We start from the raw sequence: 19,967 nt of genomic DNA on the forward strand, positions 1-19,967 counted from the left end.
TTCTCTGCTGCTCTCCTCATCCTTTGCAGCCCATTGCACATTGTCCTGCAGAACAAGTCCTATCCTAAATGTTGCCCAAGGCAGAGCACTATGGCTTTCCCACCAAGGAGAGGAGACACTGTTACAGACCCCAAGCTGGCTTCTCTGCTCTAGGGGCCATCCTTCTTCAGTGCCAAGTGCCCAACTCTCCCAGGGCTGGAAAACCAGTGCCAAACCTATAACATGCCTCTGGAAGGGGGAGACAGGACCTCCTGCATCCTCACCAGCTGCTGCCTGGGGCAAGGATGCTGGCACAGCTCTGCAGGACAGCTGGCAGGGTGGATGCCACATGGAGTAGGGCAGGAGTTTGCTGTGAGGCCAGCTCTGCTGCTATGGGCAACCAGAAGCAGGGTGAGTCAATGCTGTCTCAAGGAACAAAAGCAGCAGCTGAACAACAGAAAAGGGATTTTTTTAGGCTGATTGCTTAAAACTCTTATTCCATTAGAGACTGTTAAATTTGAAGGGTAATAAGCAATCAGCAGCAGGATGCCTTTGCTGCCCCCTCCACTGCTCAACCAATTAATTACAGTACACAAAAGCTCCCAACAGGCATTTGGATGCCTTCTCATGTCAGTTGACCTGGACAGCACAAGCGCTTCCAGTAACCAGTATCTCCAAAGCCAGAGCCAACAGGAGACCAGTAAACCACTCTCTGTCATTATTTTTTTTCTTTTGGCTTGCTTGGGCCTTTTATATTGAAATAAACATAAGGCAGCCAAAAGGGCTGAGACACACTGTTGTCCTTTATTAAACAGTACAGCTGGGTGTAAGAGGCACACAGACTAGTTCAGTTCTCTTGGGATTTGCACAAAACGTGGTACAGGAGTCGAGCTGGGAAAGCTACAAGGAGTGAGGATCACTTGGGGCAGTAACACCCACACCCCACCCATCACACAGCTGCCTACTCATCACATAGAGCCAGAAGGAACCTCCCATACTGCTGAAGGCTGATGCCCCAGAAGAGCATTGCAAAGAGGATGTCCCCATTACCAAACCCACCTGGCTCATACCATGCTGTCACAGACAGTGCCTCTCCCCAGCCCCATCTCCTCCATCCCTCACTACCCAGCATGAGAATGGAGAGGACCTCACCTGACCCAGCTGATGGAGAGAGCCACGGGCCAGGATGCACAACACCATGCTGCAGGACTGCAGAGTGGAGCCCAGTACTGTGGGGAGAACCGCAACTACCCTATATGGAGATAGTCACTGTTTGTTCCTCACCCTTCAGCTCCCCTCCTGAACACTGATAGAGGGATCCTTGCTTGCTGCAAGCCCTGGGAAACCCATGGGCACCACCAGACTTGGTGGCAGGGAAGCAGAGCCCCATCTCACAGGGTACCCCAGCATCACCTTCATGTCATGGGGCTTGGAGACCTCAGCTGCAGCTGCAAGGAGCAGGCAGCCCTCTCCTGCCTCAGAGTAAAGGACTTTTGAGTACAGAAGGAATGTGTCTCTACAACAGGATTGTCTCAGCCCTCAATGCCAGGCTCCTCCTGCCCTGAAGAAACAGCAATAAAGGGTGCTGCCTGTAACTGAAGACTTGCTCCATATCCTTGCCCTAGGGCTAGTGATGGCTCGAAACATAGTTCTGTCTGTCCCACAGGACTTCCCCATAAAGATGAACTCTTTCAAAGTGCTCAAGTTCAGCTCCCCCCCAGAGCCATCAGGTGCTGCCTCTTGGCTGTTTCCTGGGATTCATCCAGCAGATACTGTCTTGTCACTCCTATTCTGACACAGCACTGCTGCACACACCTAACAGGGCACCTCACTGTGCTCTGAAGTGGCTGTGTCTCAGATACACTTGGGAGCGATTACTAAAGGGTGAGGAGCTCTGCAGATGGGCACTGGGTACAGCTAGGAAGTGCTCCAGGTCCTGACAGCATCAGTAGAGAAATTCCAGTTACACTTCCTCTGGCCAAGAGCCAGAATGATTTCTGGAAGCTGTTACCATGACATGATTGCAACTTTCATTTTTATTTTAAGATATCTTTCCCTTGTATTTACTTTATTCTCCTTAACACAAAGCAGTAAAAAGCCCTCACTGCTGCTGCATTTTAGCTGCCTCTGAGGTTAAAGCAACTGGCCAAGCCAATATAAAGCCTTTCAGCTGGCAGCCCAGACCTGCTAAAAGCAGCCTCACCTTGGGATTAACATGACCCCACTGCTTGAAGCACCCCTAGGAAACACACAGAGAGTTGTGGCCAACCGGACACAAAGAAAATGCTTGGATCCTATCCTAGGGAGAGGAAGGCAGAAGAAAGCATCAGGATTAACCACCTGGTATTGACGCGTGGGTGAGGGGAGAGAGGGAAAGAGCTCCCCACAAGGTTTGGTAAGGATGGCCACACAGCATGGCCAGCTCCCACCTCTGCTGCGCCTGCTCCAGGAGGGAGCTAAAATCCATCGTTACCTACACAGCTGAACCACACACAGTGAGGAGCAAGTGGTGCCAGATCTGGCAGGTCTCCAGCATGGCAAACAGGATCTCCGGCAAATAAGCCCAAGAGGACTACGCTAGTTGTCATCTAACTAGGGTGTGTAGCAAGAGGAAGGAAGACGAGCCAGCTAAAAAAAAGAATAGGTAGATGGGCGTTGGTGCTCTAGCTAGCCCAGAGGAACTTGGGGCAGGGCAGCGTACCTGTGCTGCAGCACTCCTAGGCTTCACTGCAGAGACATACCCCGCCAGCCCTTAGCAAAGGCAGAGATGTGGCTGTGTCAAAGCAAGGCAGAATCACTGGGAGAGCCCCAAAGCACACGTGACTGGAGGGGATGGCGATAGGCTGGTGCACAGAGAAAGACACAGGTGGAGAGAGGCAGAGAGCATGGTGTGAGCACTCCACCTGCCCAGGACTGCTGCGTGGTCAGGAATTGGAATGGCTGGGAGGATCTAGTCCCCTTCTGGGAGTGTCTCCCAGCCGCGCTGCATGGCTTTTGCTACAGCACCGTAGAGTTTGCTCCAAGCCTCCTGCACATCCGGGCTGAAAGCAGTGCCAAGGCATTTCTCCAGCATATACAGCAAGGACTCGCCAACAGTCTGCAAACCAAACAGGGAAGGATCAAGCTCAGTACTGGGGGACGACACACAGCCCCTTCTCTCACTTGACCACCTTTTTGAACTTCTCCCATTGCAGCGTAGTTGCTCCACCAGTGGGGCCAGGCCATGCCATCCCTGGCTGCTCAGAGGGGCCCAAAGCCAGCCCACGCCATCCTCTTCCCTGGCTCTGTGCTGGCCTTTACCTCACACCCTGGGTGAGCCGGCAGTGCAGGCAGGGAGCAGGGCTGACATGGCACACATCCATCCTCTATGGCTCCCATGCGGGTAGCCAGCCCCAGCCCCTGGCATAGGAGTAGATCAGTATTGCTGAGCAATGCCCTGATGTCAGGAGAGTAGGACAGATACCAAACTGGATGCTCAGGGCCAGCCTCGTCACCTCTCAGGCCTCTCCACAGGGCACTGCCCCTTTATGGAGCTGCAAACAACCCCATCCAGGAGCACCTACACACCGAGCACAGGGCTGGTGGAGATCACTGCCCAAGCAAAGGGTAACCTGCTCTCTCTGAAGAGGACCAAAACTAGCAGTATCAGGAGGGAGCCATGCGATGGTTAGAAATCTTGCCTCAACCTGCCCTTTCCTGATGCGTTATCATTTCTGTCTGTGCTTGATGGCAGCAGAGGAGCAAGCAAGAGTTAACATGGAGGATGCTCCTGTCTTACTGCCATGGAGAAAGCAGAGGCTGAGGTGCAGCAATCCCATCCCAGTGCAGAGACAGGTGGATGCTCCTTTTTCCAGGCATGGTGAGGTTTGCCCAGAGCATTTGATGCAGAGATTCAGGGCCGAGGGCAAAGGCTGAGCCTGCAGCCCTGTGTCACAGGAGAGACTGCTGTGCCCCAAACCATGGTCCTCTTCAAACAGGGGAAATGCCTTGCTGACCTGTGTCCTTTCTCCCTGGGCTTACTGAGGGAGAAAATGAGCTCAATGAGTTTCCCTGATCAACCCAATATCACTATGCAGATACCTATAGCTTGGGGGCTGCCATAAGCCACCAGCTTTCTCTCCAGCCAGCTGAAGCCAGGAGATGGGTGCAGAGGGAGGGGGACAGCCGAGGGCTGCAGGCAGGGCTGCAGCGGGACAAGAGAGGATGCCTCACCGAGAAAGACTCCACCTTCACACCAACTGCCTGATGCTTCTTGCCAAGGTTGCACAGATACTCTTCCAGGCAGGAAAAGTTCTCCAGGTGGCTTACAGCAGCATCGATCACCAACATCACCTGCAGGAACACAGAAGCAGAATGGCATTAGCAGCAAGGTTCTGCTGTCCTCTGAAAAAGAGTCGGGCCCCTTCTCAGCCTGACCACATCTCAGCCCAGCAGATGTCCTCTGAACTTTCCTTTGCACTCTGTGTGTCACATCACTGAGGCATGCTGGCAGACACACTGCATCCTTCCATGGGACACTGTCAAAGGTGTCACAGCAAGCAGCACTACTCACCTCCCTGTCCCAGAGTGGGTAAATAGCCCTATAGCAGAGCAGTCACAGGCTAAGTTCTAATGCCGATGCCGTCATTACAGGTTTTAGGACCCCAGGACTTCCAGGGAGCCCTGGAAGTTGCCAGAACTAGAGCTGACAAGTAGACATTGCCAAGTTGTTGCAATTGACAATAAGGCAACTCTAATTCTAAGATCAGCCAAGGTATTTTGAGGATGTGGGGGGAACAGTACAGCCAATAGACCTGGTCTAGTAAAGCGTGTACCACCATGGTCTCATAGGAGCATGAAGAGTGAAATGGAAACAGGACAGAGAAGGGTTAAAGAAGGATGAAGGGAACAGAGACACCAAATTATAAGAACAGATTAAAGCCAGGGCATGGTTAGCTTGGCAAAGCCAAGAGGTGATAGAATTATGCTCTATAATTTCAACAGCAAAATTATCTCCAACAAGAGCAAAGAGCTATTTCAAGTAAATAATAGCAGAAGTAAAATGGAGTTAACTTTGCCAATAAGCAGAGGCTGGTAAATAACAAGAAGTTTGCAGTTATTTCAGCTGTGGAGTGTAGTCCTGAAACAGCCTCTTATCAGGAAGAAAGACAGGCAAGCGAGGCACCCAGCTGGTTTAAAGATGGAGCCAGACAGTTTATGAAGGCATCTGGAAGCCAAGGCTGTGCTCTGCCCCAGTGTGACCAGTCTTCAGTGCTCAGCAAAAGGTCTCTGCTGCACCGGGCGTAATTCTGTCAATGTATGAGCTCTTCCACGTGACATCAGCCTTGCTTCTCTTCTGATTTTTGGGGGGAGGTGAATACATATCAGAGCACCCGCCAAAGGCTATCCAGGAGATACTGTGGGCCTTCTGGATCTGCAGTCACACCCACAGCCTCTCCACAGGAGCGAGTCCACGGGACCCTGGCCCGCTGCTCAGCGCATGCCACCTCCTGGTCAGCAAGTGGCCAAGGAGAGGGCTTCAGTCCTTGTCTGGACATAAGTGACCTCAGGGAGGCACTTCCACAGTAGAAAAAGCAGGCTTCCAACTTTCACAAGAGGCAATCCACTCTCAGATGAGGGCATGGAAACAAGCATAGTACTTCTGACCCACCACAATTCAAATCCTCATCCCCTCCCCAGTAGGAGGGGATGTAGGGCAGTTTGTCCTGGCAATAGCACCTTCTGCTAGCATGAGGAACTCCTTGCAGTTACCACCTCAGGAGAAGATTTCTCATGTTCCCCAGACAGACACCCCACAGTCCCAAACCACTGCCTAACGGCTTCCTCCTCTACAGAAGCTGTGCTCCGGCCACACTACAGCCCTCTCACCTTCCTGACGTGGTCCAGGAACTCGGGAGCAGAGAGGCACTCCTGAGGGCTGGCAAACTGCTTGCAGTTGTACTGGAAAAGGGGCAACAGGTCAGGGTCCAAGTCAAACAACCTGCAAAAGCAAGAGAGAACCCCCTCTTCTTCTCACTCTCTCAGCTTTATTTAGAGGCCTTCTCACCCCAGGAACAACCCCATCAGCAGCACACCCGCAGCCTCCCTTCTGCCTCCCTCCCCACCTGTAAAAGACCCAGAAGTTCTGGAAAGTCTTAATTTTGGGCAATCCTCGCTATCTTTAGTCAAAAACCTGTCTATTTCCCTAGCCCACAGGCCCAGCTCTCTTGATATATGTTTATGGCACCTGAGGACCAGTCCCAGCTCACTGGAGTTCCTCCCAGCCTGGCCCTTCTCCCCAAAGTCTTGGTTGTTTTCTTAACTCTTCCCATTCCCACTTCATGAACAGTTTGAGCTTCAAAGCTCCCAAATCTAGGGAAGTTTCTCCAGCTTTCTTGCTTGAGCAAGAGGGACAGGTACAAAATCAGCTAATGCCCCGCTGTCCCACATCATCACCGGCTCCCATTTCTCCCCTCCCTCTCCTCCCGGCCAGCCTCTGCCAGGCACCTATGGGTCTCAGCAGCAGCCACTCAGGCAGATCAAACAGGCTGATGCTGTCCATGGAAACCACAGGGAATTCAGGCAAGACAGACTTTCTTCTCCCCATCCTGCACGTTTAACCACTGCATCCATGCTCCCTCCACTAAAACTTCCCAGCCGCTCGCAGCCCTGCTTTGCAAGGTTTGGCTCCCACCTGCCACTCCAGGAGCTGCTCAGCAACCCTCTGATCATCCTTTTTAAACGACTTTTCCTGGGTTTTTCCTTTTTTCTCTACCCATAACAGTGACATCAGCCTGCTCAGGAGAGGCGAGGCGCTGGGCTCACACCTTTTTCCTGACATACCGTTTCCTCCGGTCTCTCCCCGTGGCTGGAAGACGACAACTCGGGGGCCCCTCGCTGTGTGAGGTGGACACGCAGCCCCCCAAACTGCAGCTGCAACAACGTGCACACTCCGCTCGCAGCCGCCCTCCCTCACCCCCATTGCCTCCGAACCAAGTTTGCACGGGCGGAGGGTGTGAAGGGCCGGGCAGCAGCACGGAGTGGAAGGTGCTCACCAAGCCGCCCCATGGCAGCTGCACTGGAGGGCTCCATCCCCACAGCAGCCCCACTGGAGGGCTCCAGCCCCGCTGGAAGGACTCCACCCTCACAGCAGCTGCACTGGAGGGCTCCAGCCCCACTGGAGGGACTCCATCCTGACGGCAGCCCCACTGGACAGGTCCAGCCCCACTGGAGGAGATCCAGCCCCACTGGAGGGACTCCATCCCCACAGTAGCCCCACTGGATGGCTCCATCCCCACAGCAACTGCACTGGAGGGCTCCATCCCCACTGGAGGGGTCCATCCCCACAGCAGCCCGACTGGAGGGCTCCATCCCCACTGGAGGGCTCCATCCCCACTGGAGGGGCTCCATCCCCACTGGAGGGCTCCATCCCCACTGGAGGGGCTCCATCCCCACCGGAGGGCTCCATCCCCACCGGAGGGGCTCCATCCCCACGCTGCGCCTCGGGGATCCGCCGCCAAGCACGGCGAAGCGCTTCTCCCGCCAGCGGTGCCGGCGCCGCTCACCTGGTGAAGAGGACGCGGCCGTGGCGCTCGGGGCTGCCGCTCAGCCGCCGCCAGCTCTCCCGGACCAGCGCCCGCTGCCCGCCCGACAGCGGCATCCCGCTCTCCATGGGCCCCGCCCCGAGGCGCCGCTCGCCCGGCTGAGCGCCTGCCGCCCGCCCCTCGCCCGGGGGGGCCGCGCTGGGCAGGGTCGGCTCGCCCTGGATCCCCCGCGCGGGGGAAGGAACCGAAAAAACAAAATCCCCAACGGCCCCCGCAGGGCAGAGGGGAAAAGTTCAGCTCGTTCGCGGTGGAGGTGAAGTGAAGCTACCGAGGGAACCGCCGGGACCCCGCCGTGCTCCCTCCTCGGCCATGCTCCGGCGCTGCAGCATCCTCTCGCTCTTGGCCGCTTCCATGGGGACTCGGGATGCCCCGCGGCCACCTGCTCTCTCCGTGGGCAGATGCAGTCTATACGCCGCAAGATACATGTTTAATTTAACAGCAATTAAGCCAGCTGAACCAGGCAGAGTTGTTAACGCAGATCAGAAGGCGCGTTGTCTCTTTCAAGCATTCAGGACACCCAGTGTCTCTTTATTCTTCAGACAAAGGCAAACGTTGCTCTCGATTTGGCCCCAGGACTTCAGTAGCATGGAGGAAACAAAGCAAAAAGGGGCAAGCATGGTCTCAAGAACACAACAGAAGCCAGGAAAGCCAAAGCAGTCATGCAAGTAAAGGTTTGCAGAAAGATGCAAGTAACACAAAAGCACAACTATTACTGAAACCATCACAATCGGCTCTGAAGTAACAACAACTGCGCTGATCTTACTACAAGTTCTGGTTCTATACATCCTGTAATCAAGAGAGAAGACAGCAGCCTCTGACCCAACCCAGAAGCACATCGACTAAGTGTAGGCAGAAAGTCGGCTGTTCCCATTGGAGTGCTGAAAATAATCCCTAGAAGGAGACAAGTTTGAAGGCACAATGCTCAGCCCCAGCTTGTCTCCCAGGGGTCTCTCTCCTAAAGAGCCAGAGTGGTAGCACTGACTGCAGTGACAATAGGAAGTCACCCAAGACATCTCTGCAAGTGGCCATTTTCTTGGGCTTTTGAGACTCCACATTCCCAGCACAGATCAGACAAGAGTCTGTATAGGAAAAGCTCCATATACATTAGAGGAAGCCAGAGAACCCTGTCCTGTTGAAGAGTCCAAAAAACTCTCAAAGAAATTGCACTGTCAGATGGGACTAAGGAGTCACAAATGCTTCAAATTGTGGCTACTGAGTCAGAAAACAAACATTGCTTCAGGTTTGCTGTGTTTTGAATGCCACTGCAAGACAAGACAATGTCAAACCTCCTAGGTCCTTGAAACGTGCAAATAATTTCTGTTAAATCATAGCTTCTGTTAAAAATACAGCATTTTAGCTTTCATGATAACTAAGAAAAGCATGAAAAGCATATGATCTCTACACATCTATATTCTTAGAGAACGGATGATAAATAGAAAGCATTCAATAATAAAGAAAAGTCACAAGCTGCAGGTCTGTGGCTGGAGGGTTGAAACATGCAACCTGCCAGCCCATAGTGCCTCCTGCTGTTAGCCACCACCCTCCCATCCACAACAGGCTTCCACTGAAAAGAGTGTCTTAGTTGTATGGTTGCAAAGGAGGCATTCATACCAGGGACTGATGATTAGTCAATGCAATGATAACAGCTGAAGCTGCACGGAGTCCGAAAAGCAATTAGCAGAGAAGCGGGAAATACTGGGTTAATCTGAGCAGGGCAAACACGAGCCCAGCAGTGCCAACGCAAATATTAACCTTTAGCTATCTTGCAGCTGATCAAGTGCACCAGTAAAGAGCCTGAAGTGTCATCCTCTGTGCATCTGCACAAGCTACTCCTGACATATCAGCCTCTTGTCACAGCCGCACAAAGGTGGAGCTTCACCAGAGCTGAGCAGGACAGCATAGACTGACCCCGTAACGAGACGGGGGAGCAGAACAAGCAGTGCTGTGCTGTGCTGCCAGAGCGATGGAGAGTGGAGAATCCTCCCTAGACCGCAGGATACCAAGAAGTAGAGCTGAAGCACATACAAGCAGTCAGAGCAGCAACTGGGGCTGAACGTTTGCCTAGCAACATTTCGAATGTATTCAGAGCTGGTTGATAGAGGAGGAAGAGAAGCATCACAAAAGCAAGTTATTGTAGTTATGAGTGATCAGTTCGTAAAGCTTACTTGGGATATGGGACACCTTTTCTTGGGTCCATGCAGGCACTGTATAAGCTATCACATCCCAGAGCAACAGTAAAAGGCAGGTTCATCAATTGTTCCTAATGGAAAGGGTATCTTAGACAACAGAAGTGAAGCCATGACAGCAAGGGAGAACAGTGGCTCTTGTCCAATCTCTTCCTCCTGCACCTTCCCTCTGTGCTGCAGATGGTAGCTGCACGCTGAGGGCTCACAGACAAAGCACAAGTGTCAGAACAGAACAGACGTAACAGCAGCAATCAGAGTGCTAGAGCTTAACGTGTCTTCTTCCCTGGAAGAAGCCCCAGCTGATAAAAGGGGCAATGGGCTGGTTGTACCTGGTAGCACCCAAAATCTACACTGGTATGACACTTGGCAGAGTCTAAGAACTAAACAGAGTTAATTCCATCCCTGACCCCAAGCACCAGCTTCTTCTGTGCAGGATATGGGCACATTCAGGAGCAGTTTACCCACCTTCCCTGCCCTACTGAACAATCAATCCATCCCTCTGCTGCCTTCCGGCCCTGATACATGCTCTCTCCCTTAAAACCAGCAATTTTCCTGTGACAGCATAGATCTTCCAGGAGGAGGGATCTGAAATGAGGGACTTGAGGCGGGAGACAGGGAGAGCTCAGGGGTAAGAAACATCTGAACTGCCATTCGTGTGATTTTAAAAAGCGAAGACTCGGGAGACACAGTGCTGTTTCCTGTGTGCAAAGCAGCTTCTCCCTCACCGCTGTGTGGCTGTCAGAGGAGTCCCTCCTGCTGCCACAGCGCTAAGGCACTGACAGCTCAAGTGGAGGCCAGAGAGGATTTAAAATACAAGAAAAAACAAACAAGCAAACCTCCCTTATTGCTGAAGCGTTTTGTGAGCCTCCAACCATGAAGAAACCCCAGGATGCATCAAGAGGTTGAGCGGTGCAAATGTTTCCATTGTTTGAGGGCTTCCTGCAATGGTCCCCAGCTCCCTTGGCTCCCTGTACCTAGCCTGGCAGCTCAGCTCTTTTGTGAGATGTTCTTGAATTTCTGCGAGACTGTTCCTGGAGCTGTCATGAGTGAAAAAGACCAGGCCAGCAGCACAGAATTTTCCAAAATCATCTTTAGGCCACCTGCAGAAAAGGGACAGAGACCTCTGGGGAAACTCATTGACTTGCAAAGAAAACAATAGGGCTTTTTTTGTGCTTTGGAAGAAGACAAATTTATATAATGTTTTTAATTTGCAGTAGGTCTCATTACTGTAATCTACAGCCTCTTCAAATTACAGTGCCAGCACTCATAACTCTCCTTGCCAACTGTTGGCTTCACTTATTCAGCACCTCAGTTTACCCACAGGGAAAGAAACTTTCCCAATCTTGTAAAACAGTGTGACAGAACTGAGAATAAGCTTGAAAATGGCCATCTTGCACTTAGGGTTCAGGGCGCTTGGAAAACCAGTCTGCCTCCCAAAGGAAAACCACATCATCCTGGCCCAGGGGTTGCAGTTTTGCACATGCTGCTGTGCTACTGTCGGTTTTCATCCCAGCTGCTGTACCAATAAACCAAAACCCCCTTTGGACTCTTGCTCATTTCCAATTCTACATCTGTGAGTCCTCATGAATAATGCCACTCTGATCTAGCTGCTTCAGGCTCCCTGCTCATCTCTGAGACAGACTCGTGGGCTTGGCTGATCATCTTTCTTACCCCTAGTCTCAAAAACATAGGCCATGACAACTTCTCCCCAGACCCCTGTCCCCATTCTCAGGAGGAGCAGAAGTCATGCAAGTTCCCAGCAGTCTTCTCCATCCACCTCCTGAGCCGTGGCATGGCACAGCTCCGTAGCAAAGAAAATAACAAAATACAGTTGCATAACATGAAGCAAAAGAGATGCAGGAGGGAATAATCTTGCTCATAAAACTATGAAGGCAGCAGCTACAGAGCTCGCTGACTCTCTGCGTGCCTGCAGTGAGAGCAGGGCAGCACTTGAAGATTTGGGCTAAGTGCAGAGGGACAGGCAGAGGAAGGAAGAACAATGTGTGAGAGAGGATTCGACAGCATAATAAAATGGAAACATGTCTTTTGACTTCCATTTGCTACTAGACGTCTCCAGGTTCATCTTACATCTCTCACTAAGACCAGGTGGGGTAAGTTTGTACAGGCAGGTGGAAATAATCCAAGGCTGACAAGGCATGAAGCAGGGAGAGAAGCAAAAAGGGATCATGCAGAGCTGATAGCCTGAGTATTTTTGACTTATGGCTGTTGGATCAGGTCTGACACTTACAGATGCTCAGACCTCATCTTGATTCTTATTCACCTTGTGTTCTCTAGCACAGTGACAATCCACCCCCACCAGGCTGTGATCTTCCAAGAAGCAACCTTTGTCTTTTGTAAGTCACTCTTACCAAAGTGACTTCGAAAAGCCTATCTACCGTGTCGCTCTGGACTGAAAGCTGAATTTGTTCGCAAGACACAACTACAAAGGTGTGCACACTCCAAGATAGTGGGATGCAAGCAGCTGTGGTCCCAAAGCTCTCCAGCCTCATTAGCTCACGTGGAGCTCTAGCTAATATGTCTAGCTACTTGGCAAGCACTGTGTCAGCCATTACATGGCTTCTGTCCTAGCTAAGGATGGTGCACATGGGCTTGGATCTTCCTCCAACTGTCCCTACACTTCTGGACTAGATGATCCTTCAGCTGCCAAAACACCATGGCAAAAGCTTGGTGAAAAGATGATTTACTCCCCATGGAGCCTCCTCTGTAGTTTCCCCACTGGATTAGTCTTGTTTCAGAAGAGCTACTGGAGGTGAGCTCCGAAGAGGTCATTGATTGTCCTCCTTCTGATCTCAACTTTGTCTGCTCTTTCCCTCCTTCTTGTAATTTGAATTGATACAATTGACCAGGGCATATCCTACAATCTTTTTACCTACAGTAGTTCTCTCTAAGAACAACATCTTTTATTAAAAATTAGAAATTACTAAAAATAAGATTTTTTTTTTTCACTTAATTGGGCCCATTCTTTGATGGCAAAGCCCTGCTAGCATCACCTTTCAGCTTCACACTCAGCTGTCTGCTTTCAAAGCAGCAGAAATAACACGTGGGGGTTATGTGTGGAATTCATTTTCTGCTTGAGGTCGTCTTCTCCTCACCTAAGTCATTCCAGTTTTGGGGCTTTGCCAAAAAATATTCTCTAGTTCAGTAAGAAATTTTGTACCTGTAAACTCTAGCGTTAAAACTGCCTCAGCGTTGAATAAATATTGTGGCTCTGTCTTGAGAATGATGTACTTATGCCACATCATAGAGCACTTTCCAATACATTAGTAATTAAATAGGATGTTAAACAGCAGCTGTCAGCAATAAAAACTTAAAATCAGCAGGCACAGATAGCTTGCACCCATGAGTGCTACAAGAGCTGCCTGAGGGTATCTCCAACCCACTTATCATTAATCTTATTTTTTTTAATAATGCTTGAAACAGAAATTTCAGCAGACATGTTGAGTATGAAATGTGGCCATACTCAAAAAGGCCAAACAGGATGAAGAAACTCACTAGCCTGATAAAGCCAGCATAGAGAAAATAATGAAAAAACAGTAGGCAGTTTATCATAAATGCATTTGAAGACGGGTGTACAACTTCTCAGGGTGATCCATCAGTTCATGCCTTTCCATCCCTGCCAAGTAGTGGTCTAATTGTTGATCCATCTCTTACTACCTGTGTCCTAACAGTTTAACAGTTTTCCATTAACTTTGATATTCCTCATTGCATCTTCATTTTGTGGAGCAGCCTTTTTGCTTTCCCCCTCCACATGACCAGAGATGGTGTATTAGAAAACAGTTCCAAAGTGTACGACAACCACAACGCTAAGATGTAAACCAGGAAGATATGGTGGGAGCAATGAAGATTTATTTCAGTATATGGAATGGGGAGATGATGTTGACAATGTACATTGTTGTCGATATCCACTGATGTTGGAAGACAATGTATAGTTTGGGAAACAATATGAGTAAACCAAAGAAATGAGAAAAGAGGCACAGGAGACTTGAAGGCTGAAGAAAGCAACTTGCTCTTCGGTTAGCAAAAAGATCAACCAGCAGCTTGAAGACAGATCACAAACTCTACATTCAAACACTAGGTTATAAAAAAAGCCTTATTCTTGTTGAGGATCATATAATGAGACAACCGTTGGAATTTAGAAGCCTAGAAACCTCACAGATGCAAAACAAATGCAAAATGGAAACAGTCACCAGTGCCCACCCATGTGAGATCACTTACCTGCAGAAAGAAGCTATTCTTCCTTTTGAGGACAGTGAGAAGCTAAGTTTTATTTCAGATATTGTCAGCATTTTCTGAACAATGCTTCAAGCCTTTTCCTTATAGTTGTCTCCTTGCACTCTAGCACACTTCTATATGAGCAGTCCTTCCTTCCAGAAGGACAGCCTTGATCAAATATATCCAAAGACCAACCTGTACATTCTGAAGCAATACAAGATGTCACTAGGCTTTTCATCTACATCTATGGGCCTGCTGTATCACCTCACACAGGCCACAGACCAGCTTCTAGCTGTCCTGGCTTTAGCAGCCCTCCGAACATGTCTAAACAGACATTGGCTCTGATCTGGGCAGCAACGTGTAGCCCCAGACAAGAAGGCTGAATTTTGTTTTTCCCCATCTAGTAACAATTCCACCCCAAGGATGGCAATACTTTATCATATTGAACTCAGAAGTGTACGCTGCCCTACCACTACCGCCTGAAGCAGAGCCAGATTCTGATTTACAGCATTCCAGTTTTATTATATGACTTACAGAAAAATGTTGGGTGCCTGAACAAAGTGCTCCATCTGTCAAACGAAGTGTTCATAAGCAATCTACCAGAAGCTTGATGAATATACCCATTAAATCTGATGTATTATACGTATTTACAATTTAACACATCTTTAAACGTGTTTCAACAGACTTTATTCTTATCCAAATGTACCTGTTTCAATTCCCGCTGTGCTTATCAGCACATCGCTTGGACTGCAGTAAAACCTGCCCTCCTAGAACTGCAGTTCAGCAACATTTGTGTGCTAAAAGCTGATGTAAATCACCGTTGCCTGAGATCAAATCCTCCAATCGGCCCGTTTAAAGTTCATGTTGCTACTTCAAGTGTGCATGTGAGGGAGAGAGGAAAGGGGAAAAAAAACACCCCACCATTTAGACACAAATAAAATGCTTGAAAGAACAGATATTTATTACAAAATTAAATTCCAAATTCTACCTCTTTTTTCATGATCTTGTGTACAAAATACATTTTTAGCGCAAGGGAATATTCTCCCATCTACACTGTATGGTGCAGAAATTACACCTTAGTTAGAAGACATTCAGTGCATGGACAGACGCACATGCATGCACACGCACACACAGCATTAGTAAGAAAGGTTCAGCATATAGAACAGAATTACAAAAGAGCCTCTCTCACTGCTGCTCCAAAACTCTTGCGCAATCAAAGGCAAGTTCTCCAGTGCCTCTTGTAAAACACAAACTCACTTGGCAAAGTTTTAGGACCAATTACAAACTCAGCAAGAGTGTTTTCTATGCTAGTATGTCTCCTATCTCAGATATTATTTGTGACAATCATAGCCCTTGACATTCAAGTAAAGAGCATAAAGGATTTTAAAAAGTAAATCAACTCACAACCAATCACGCAACCAAGGTCTCAGTACTTTAAAGAAGACAGAGCCAGTTTTCAGTCCTGACTGCCTGCAGCCCACAGCACCCTGAAGAGAGCTATGGAGGTGGTGTTCTTATCCTCAGCCTTCCTCGCCCAGCAGGAAAGAGCCTTATGATGTTCTAACAGTCCACACATTTTTGCTTTCATGACACATGCTTGCCAGTGTGTGGGGTCACTTGCTATAAAGGGGAAAAAAATCTTACCTATATTCCTCAGCTGGCAGAGGCACAGGGCACCGCTAAGGAGTTTTTCACATTGCCAGCAGCATCCTGAGTGGAGGAAACAGTGTTAAAACGGTACTGGTGCACAGAGTGCCCACCCAGAAGGAAAACCACACAGGCACAGCCTCTGGAAGGGAAACTGTTAAACGTGGCAATGAAGATTTTCAGGTAAATGCCTGTTTTTCCATGTTGAAAATGATTCTCAGAGGGATCCAGGACAGACAGGAGTGACTTGTCAAATAACACATTTGTTAACCTTTCCATAACAAGGTTATGGTTTTGCTCTCAGTGCATGTGACAGGTATTCATCCACTCAGGCGAGGTGGCCTGTCCTACCCCCTAATCAGGCACCCATAAGAAATGGATAAGAAGCAGACATGTCCTGTACTTTGGGAACACCTGAAGAAGCAGAAGAAGGAGGGATATTCAAAAAGGTAGATCCTGTCAATGTCCTTTGTGAATCAATAAGCCCTTCCAATCAAGATGCAAAAAGAAAACTCTCTACAGGTGAGAGAATAAAGGTGGCTCCTCAGCCCGCAGGTAAGCAGTGCACGACACGAAAGTCCTCCACCTGGACCAAAGGCAACCTTAGCACAGGAGTCTCCATTCAAATCTTCCTCACAGTCACATCTGTGTCTCAGTTCTGCAAACAGGCCAGTCCCTGCTGCCTGAATAAGTATGTCCTGAAGTGACTTAACAGAAACCTTTTAAGATGGATGGATGGTCTAGGATGAAGCTATAAGAGCCTGGAGGCCTTCTACCTAGCCTCAAAAAACCTGAAGAGGTGAAAACAGAGTTTATGCATAAGAAAGAATTTGAAGCAGCTAACGTGGCAGCCTGCAGCTTTTTGTGTTTTGAATCATACAGTTTGATGAAATACTTTGCCACTGATAAAATGAGCTCTGTCAAGCAAAGTTCAAAGAGAGCAGCTGCTCCAGAGAAAAGCATCTTCTGGCCTCAGAAAGTGCCATTAGATATTTTCCACAGGACTGGGGAAGAGGACTAATAAGCGGTCCTCAAAACGAACCTGAACTAATTCTACAAGCACAAGTGGAAAAACTGAACTGAAGCAGCCAAAATTCCATTCAAAAAGCAGAGTGCCCTGCACCCATTGGCTCACATTTGCGCCACTCAGAATGTTTAAGCCAGAGTCAGTAAGGGAATCCCAATTATTCTATTGACCTCACAAAATACTGATTACTTTATGTTCCAGCTATAGCCTGACAGATTTTGGTTTCATAAACAAATATTGAAGGTCAAATTCTAACTAAAATATTTTTTTCAGTATTTTTCTCCTGGAAAAAAAACCCAAAAAAACCAGAGCAACATCAATTGACACTTACTTGAAAACCCAACTCTTGGGAGTCCAGAGGGTGCAGAGGAAATGTCTGCCCCCAGTCTTCAAATGTAGACCTTTTAATATTCTTAACTCCAGATTAAAAAAAAAAAAATAAAAATATTGTGCTGGAGGTTGCTCTCTCTTGTGGAATAGCTAGATTTTTTTCACAGTACACCTCCATCCCATTACCAGCACACAAAGCCTAAGAAACAGATTCGTCTCAATGCCATTCAAATGCTCTCAGAGAATTTCTGAAATGGTGGTCCTAAACGAAAAATAAACCTTTGTCTGTATTGAAACAGAAGCTGGGCTTGTGCACAGGAAGGTGGGATGGGAGCATGACATTTGCAACCTTCAGCTGGCCAATCCCAACCCAGAAGATTATTAACAACAAAGGACAGAGGGACCTTGGCCAAGGAAGCCCCTGGCTCATCTTCCTCAGGCAGCTCCTACAAATCTGACCCCTTCATAATAACTGAAGTAACCTAGGTTGCTGAGTTGATCTTTACTTTCCCACAGATTTAATTTGATAAATAAAGAGTGTTAGAAACTGTCACTCCAATGCACTCACAAGTTTCTTAATATTCTTAGTTATTAGTGTTAAGGGTAAGTGTGTGATTGTATGTACTGAGAAGAACCCTATGCTTTAAATAATGGCTTTTATCAGCTCTTCTGGCAAATCCTCCCCATGGCGATGGACTACCTTAGGGAAAGCTCATACTCAGAATAGCAAGGTATTAAGCAGACATTCTCAACAATGGCAAAAGATGCTGAATCACACTGCTACCTTAAAGGCAGCACTGCACTGTCTGCCTGCCATGTTGCCAACAGTTAACAATTTGCAGCTGCTGTCAAATCAAGCAGAACCTGAAGACCTTTGCAGCCTTCTCCCTCATCCTTCTTGCCTATTTATCACCTCTGTGAACCCCTGGTTCATGCAGGTGGAGGACATTCTGCAATAGCAAGTGGAAAAGCATCATCAAACCCAGCAGCTAATTAGTGCAATGACTTCCCATCATGTATTACCAGCATGTAGTAAACTCAAAACCTTTAGAATCAAAAGCATAGGTCCATACCACCTGAGTCAGTGTCTACAGGAGTCAGCTTCTAGAGAGAGATGTGACACACCAAGCCAGAGCCTTACAACAGCAAGCAGCTGTCTCACTGAACAATGCTATGGACCTCTACTAAAGACGAACGAAAGCGAGTCTGACTAGAGCCTCAGTTCCCCCTACAGAACAATTATGCTAACACAGCTCTTCTGTGTTGTAGGAAATACATTAGAATTCAAGGTTTGGTAAGAGAAAGCACAATTCATGTTTGGTAAGAGAAAGGACACACTCAACTGCTGCTCTCCCTGTACCTGTAATTTTGATGCAAGGCCGAGAAGCAGAGCAAGAACTCTGAAATGAAAAAGCTTGATTTTCTTGAAACATACACAAAAGAGTTTTGCAAATAGTACTACTTGAGACAGGAAGTGTCATTGGTGTTGGATGCTACAAGGTAGCAACCTTCAACTGTGACAAGAAACTGAAATTCCGTGAAGAGTAGAACATAGAATAAAAGGAACTTTTATAAAAACAGACCTAACACAGGAGAAAGAAATACTGATAAATAGTATTCCATTTGCTTGGAAGGGGTGGATTCATCATCCAGTGGCTCTTGACTCTTAGCAGACAAAGAATTTTTGCCCAGCCACACATTTTCTTCAATGCAGTAACTTGATGGCCAGTCACCTACAAGAGGGAACTTGCTGGAACATAGTCCGCAGATATCGTGGCACTGACAGCCAGTTTTGCAGGTGTCACATTCATTAAGATCAAACCTTCCCCTAAAAGCACAGGTACAGGCACTGGAATAGCAGGGATCAAAGCAAGAATGACAGCTGTCTGTAAAATTCCCAAGCTATCATTTCAGTCTCTAGTACACCCCAAGAAGCTGGTCCTCACAGCATACAATTGCCTGCTATTTTCATTCTACCTCCTTAGCAGTTTCAGACAGAACTACAAAGAAGCCACAAAACACTAAGCTGGAAAAATCTGGCTCTGAGTGCAGGCCTGCTAGGCAATAGTCACAAATGCTTACAGGTGACCGGAAAGCAAGGCAGTATACAGGGATAAACGATCTCCATCTCCTCTATCTGCAGAAGGCCTGAGAAACAGGCAAGGCACGGTGGCTCAGGAGATTTCAAGCAGACCCCTTTCAGTCAAAGTCTAAACATTCAGAGTGAGAACAAACACACACAGACAGCCAAGGGCAGGGTAGAATGGAGGTTCCCAGATACTCACAGGATGCTTTCAAAAACCTCACCATAAGAAAGGTGGTTAATCATGGTAAAAGTCCTAATGTCTCAGACACCGTCTGGCTCTCAAACTGCAATGATGCTTAGATTACCAGAAGGAAGACACACAAACACACACACACGTGAACCTGCAGCTTACATACAGCCTCCAACTTGGTCTGACTGCTGGAATACCACTGCTGTTTCACTGACATATATTGCTTAAAAGACTTGATATTTAAGCAGCTACTTGTCCAGGAGTATAGCCTAAGAATTCATGACATGAGTCTTTTATTTAAAGGGACCTTCTCAGGGTCATCCTCTTCCAACGCATCTTCCAACGCAGGCAGTGCAAACAAATGCCAAAGCAATAGGGCTATTATACCCAGGGTTCTCCAGAGAGGGCATTTTACAGCCACATGTCTCCAATGCATCAGAATCAACCTGACATGCAGCAGATCTCAGGTTTCTCATCCGCTCTTCCCAGGATCCCTTTGCTGGCTCTAGAACTCCCAGGAGTCCATCCACCGGAGCCCTGCCATGGGGCTGCTAGGGTCGGAGGCCATGGGTCCTACCATCCCGTAGGACAGAGGATGGAAGAGGTAGAAGCTATGGGAAGAAACCAAATGCCCATCAGCGACTGTAGAGTTTTCTGTCTCAAGAACATTGCAGCAGATCAGTCCATTCAGATGTCCTGTGGGACC

At 48.4% G+C, this 19,967-nt stretch overlaps 2 protein-coding genes across 4 annotated transcripts in view; both read right to left on the bottom strand.

Annotated features, from left to right (window-relative positions):
- Window positions 1-762: 762 nt before the first annotated feature.
- On the bottom strand, window positions 763-8,341 carry NGB (neuroglobin). Its single transcript, XM_009566843.2, has 4 exons — window positions 7,524-8,341; window positions 5,848-5,959; window positions 4,192-4,311; window positions 763-3,076 (listed from the first exon to the last, which is right to left on the bottom strand). The coding sequence occupies exons 1-4, from the start codon at window positions 7,628-7,630 to the stop codon at window positions 2,930-2,932; spliced, it is 486 nt and encodes a 161-aa protein (XP_009565138.2). The 5' UTR covers window positions 7,631-8,341; the 3' UTR covers window positions 763-2,929.
- A 5,384-nt stretch (window positions 8,342-13,725) lies between these two features.
- Window positions 13,726-19,967, bottom strand: part of POMT2 (protein O-mannosyltransferase 2) — a 30,839-nt gene continuing 24,597 nt past the window's right edge. For 2 of the 3 annotated variants that reach the window (XM_054068434.1, XM_054068433.1), the window contains exon 21: window positions 13,738-19,872. In XM_054068434.1, the coding sequence (XP_053924409.1) occupies window positions 19,767-19,872 (106 nt within the window). In that variant the 3' untranslated portion in view covers window positions 13,738-19,766. Of the gene's footprint in view, window positions 19,873-19,967 lie in introns of all 3 variants that reach the window. The other variant, XM_054068435.1, reaches the window with a different exon arrangement.

Source organism: Cuculus canorus, chromosome 5 (assembly GCF_017976375.1).
Source record: "Cuculus canorus isolate bCucCan1 chromosome 5, bCucCan1.pri, whole genome shotgun sequence".
Taxonomy (NCBI): Eukaryota; Metazoa; Chordata; class Aves; order Cuculiformes; family Cuculidae; genus Cuculus; species Cuculus canorus.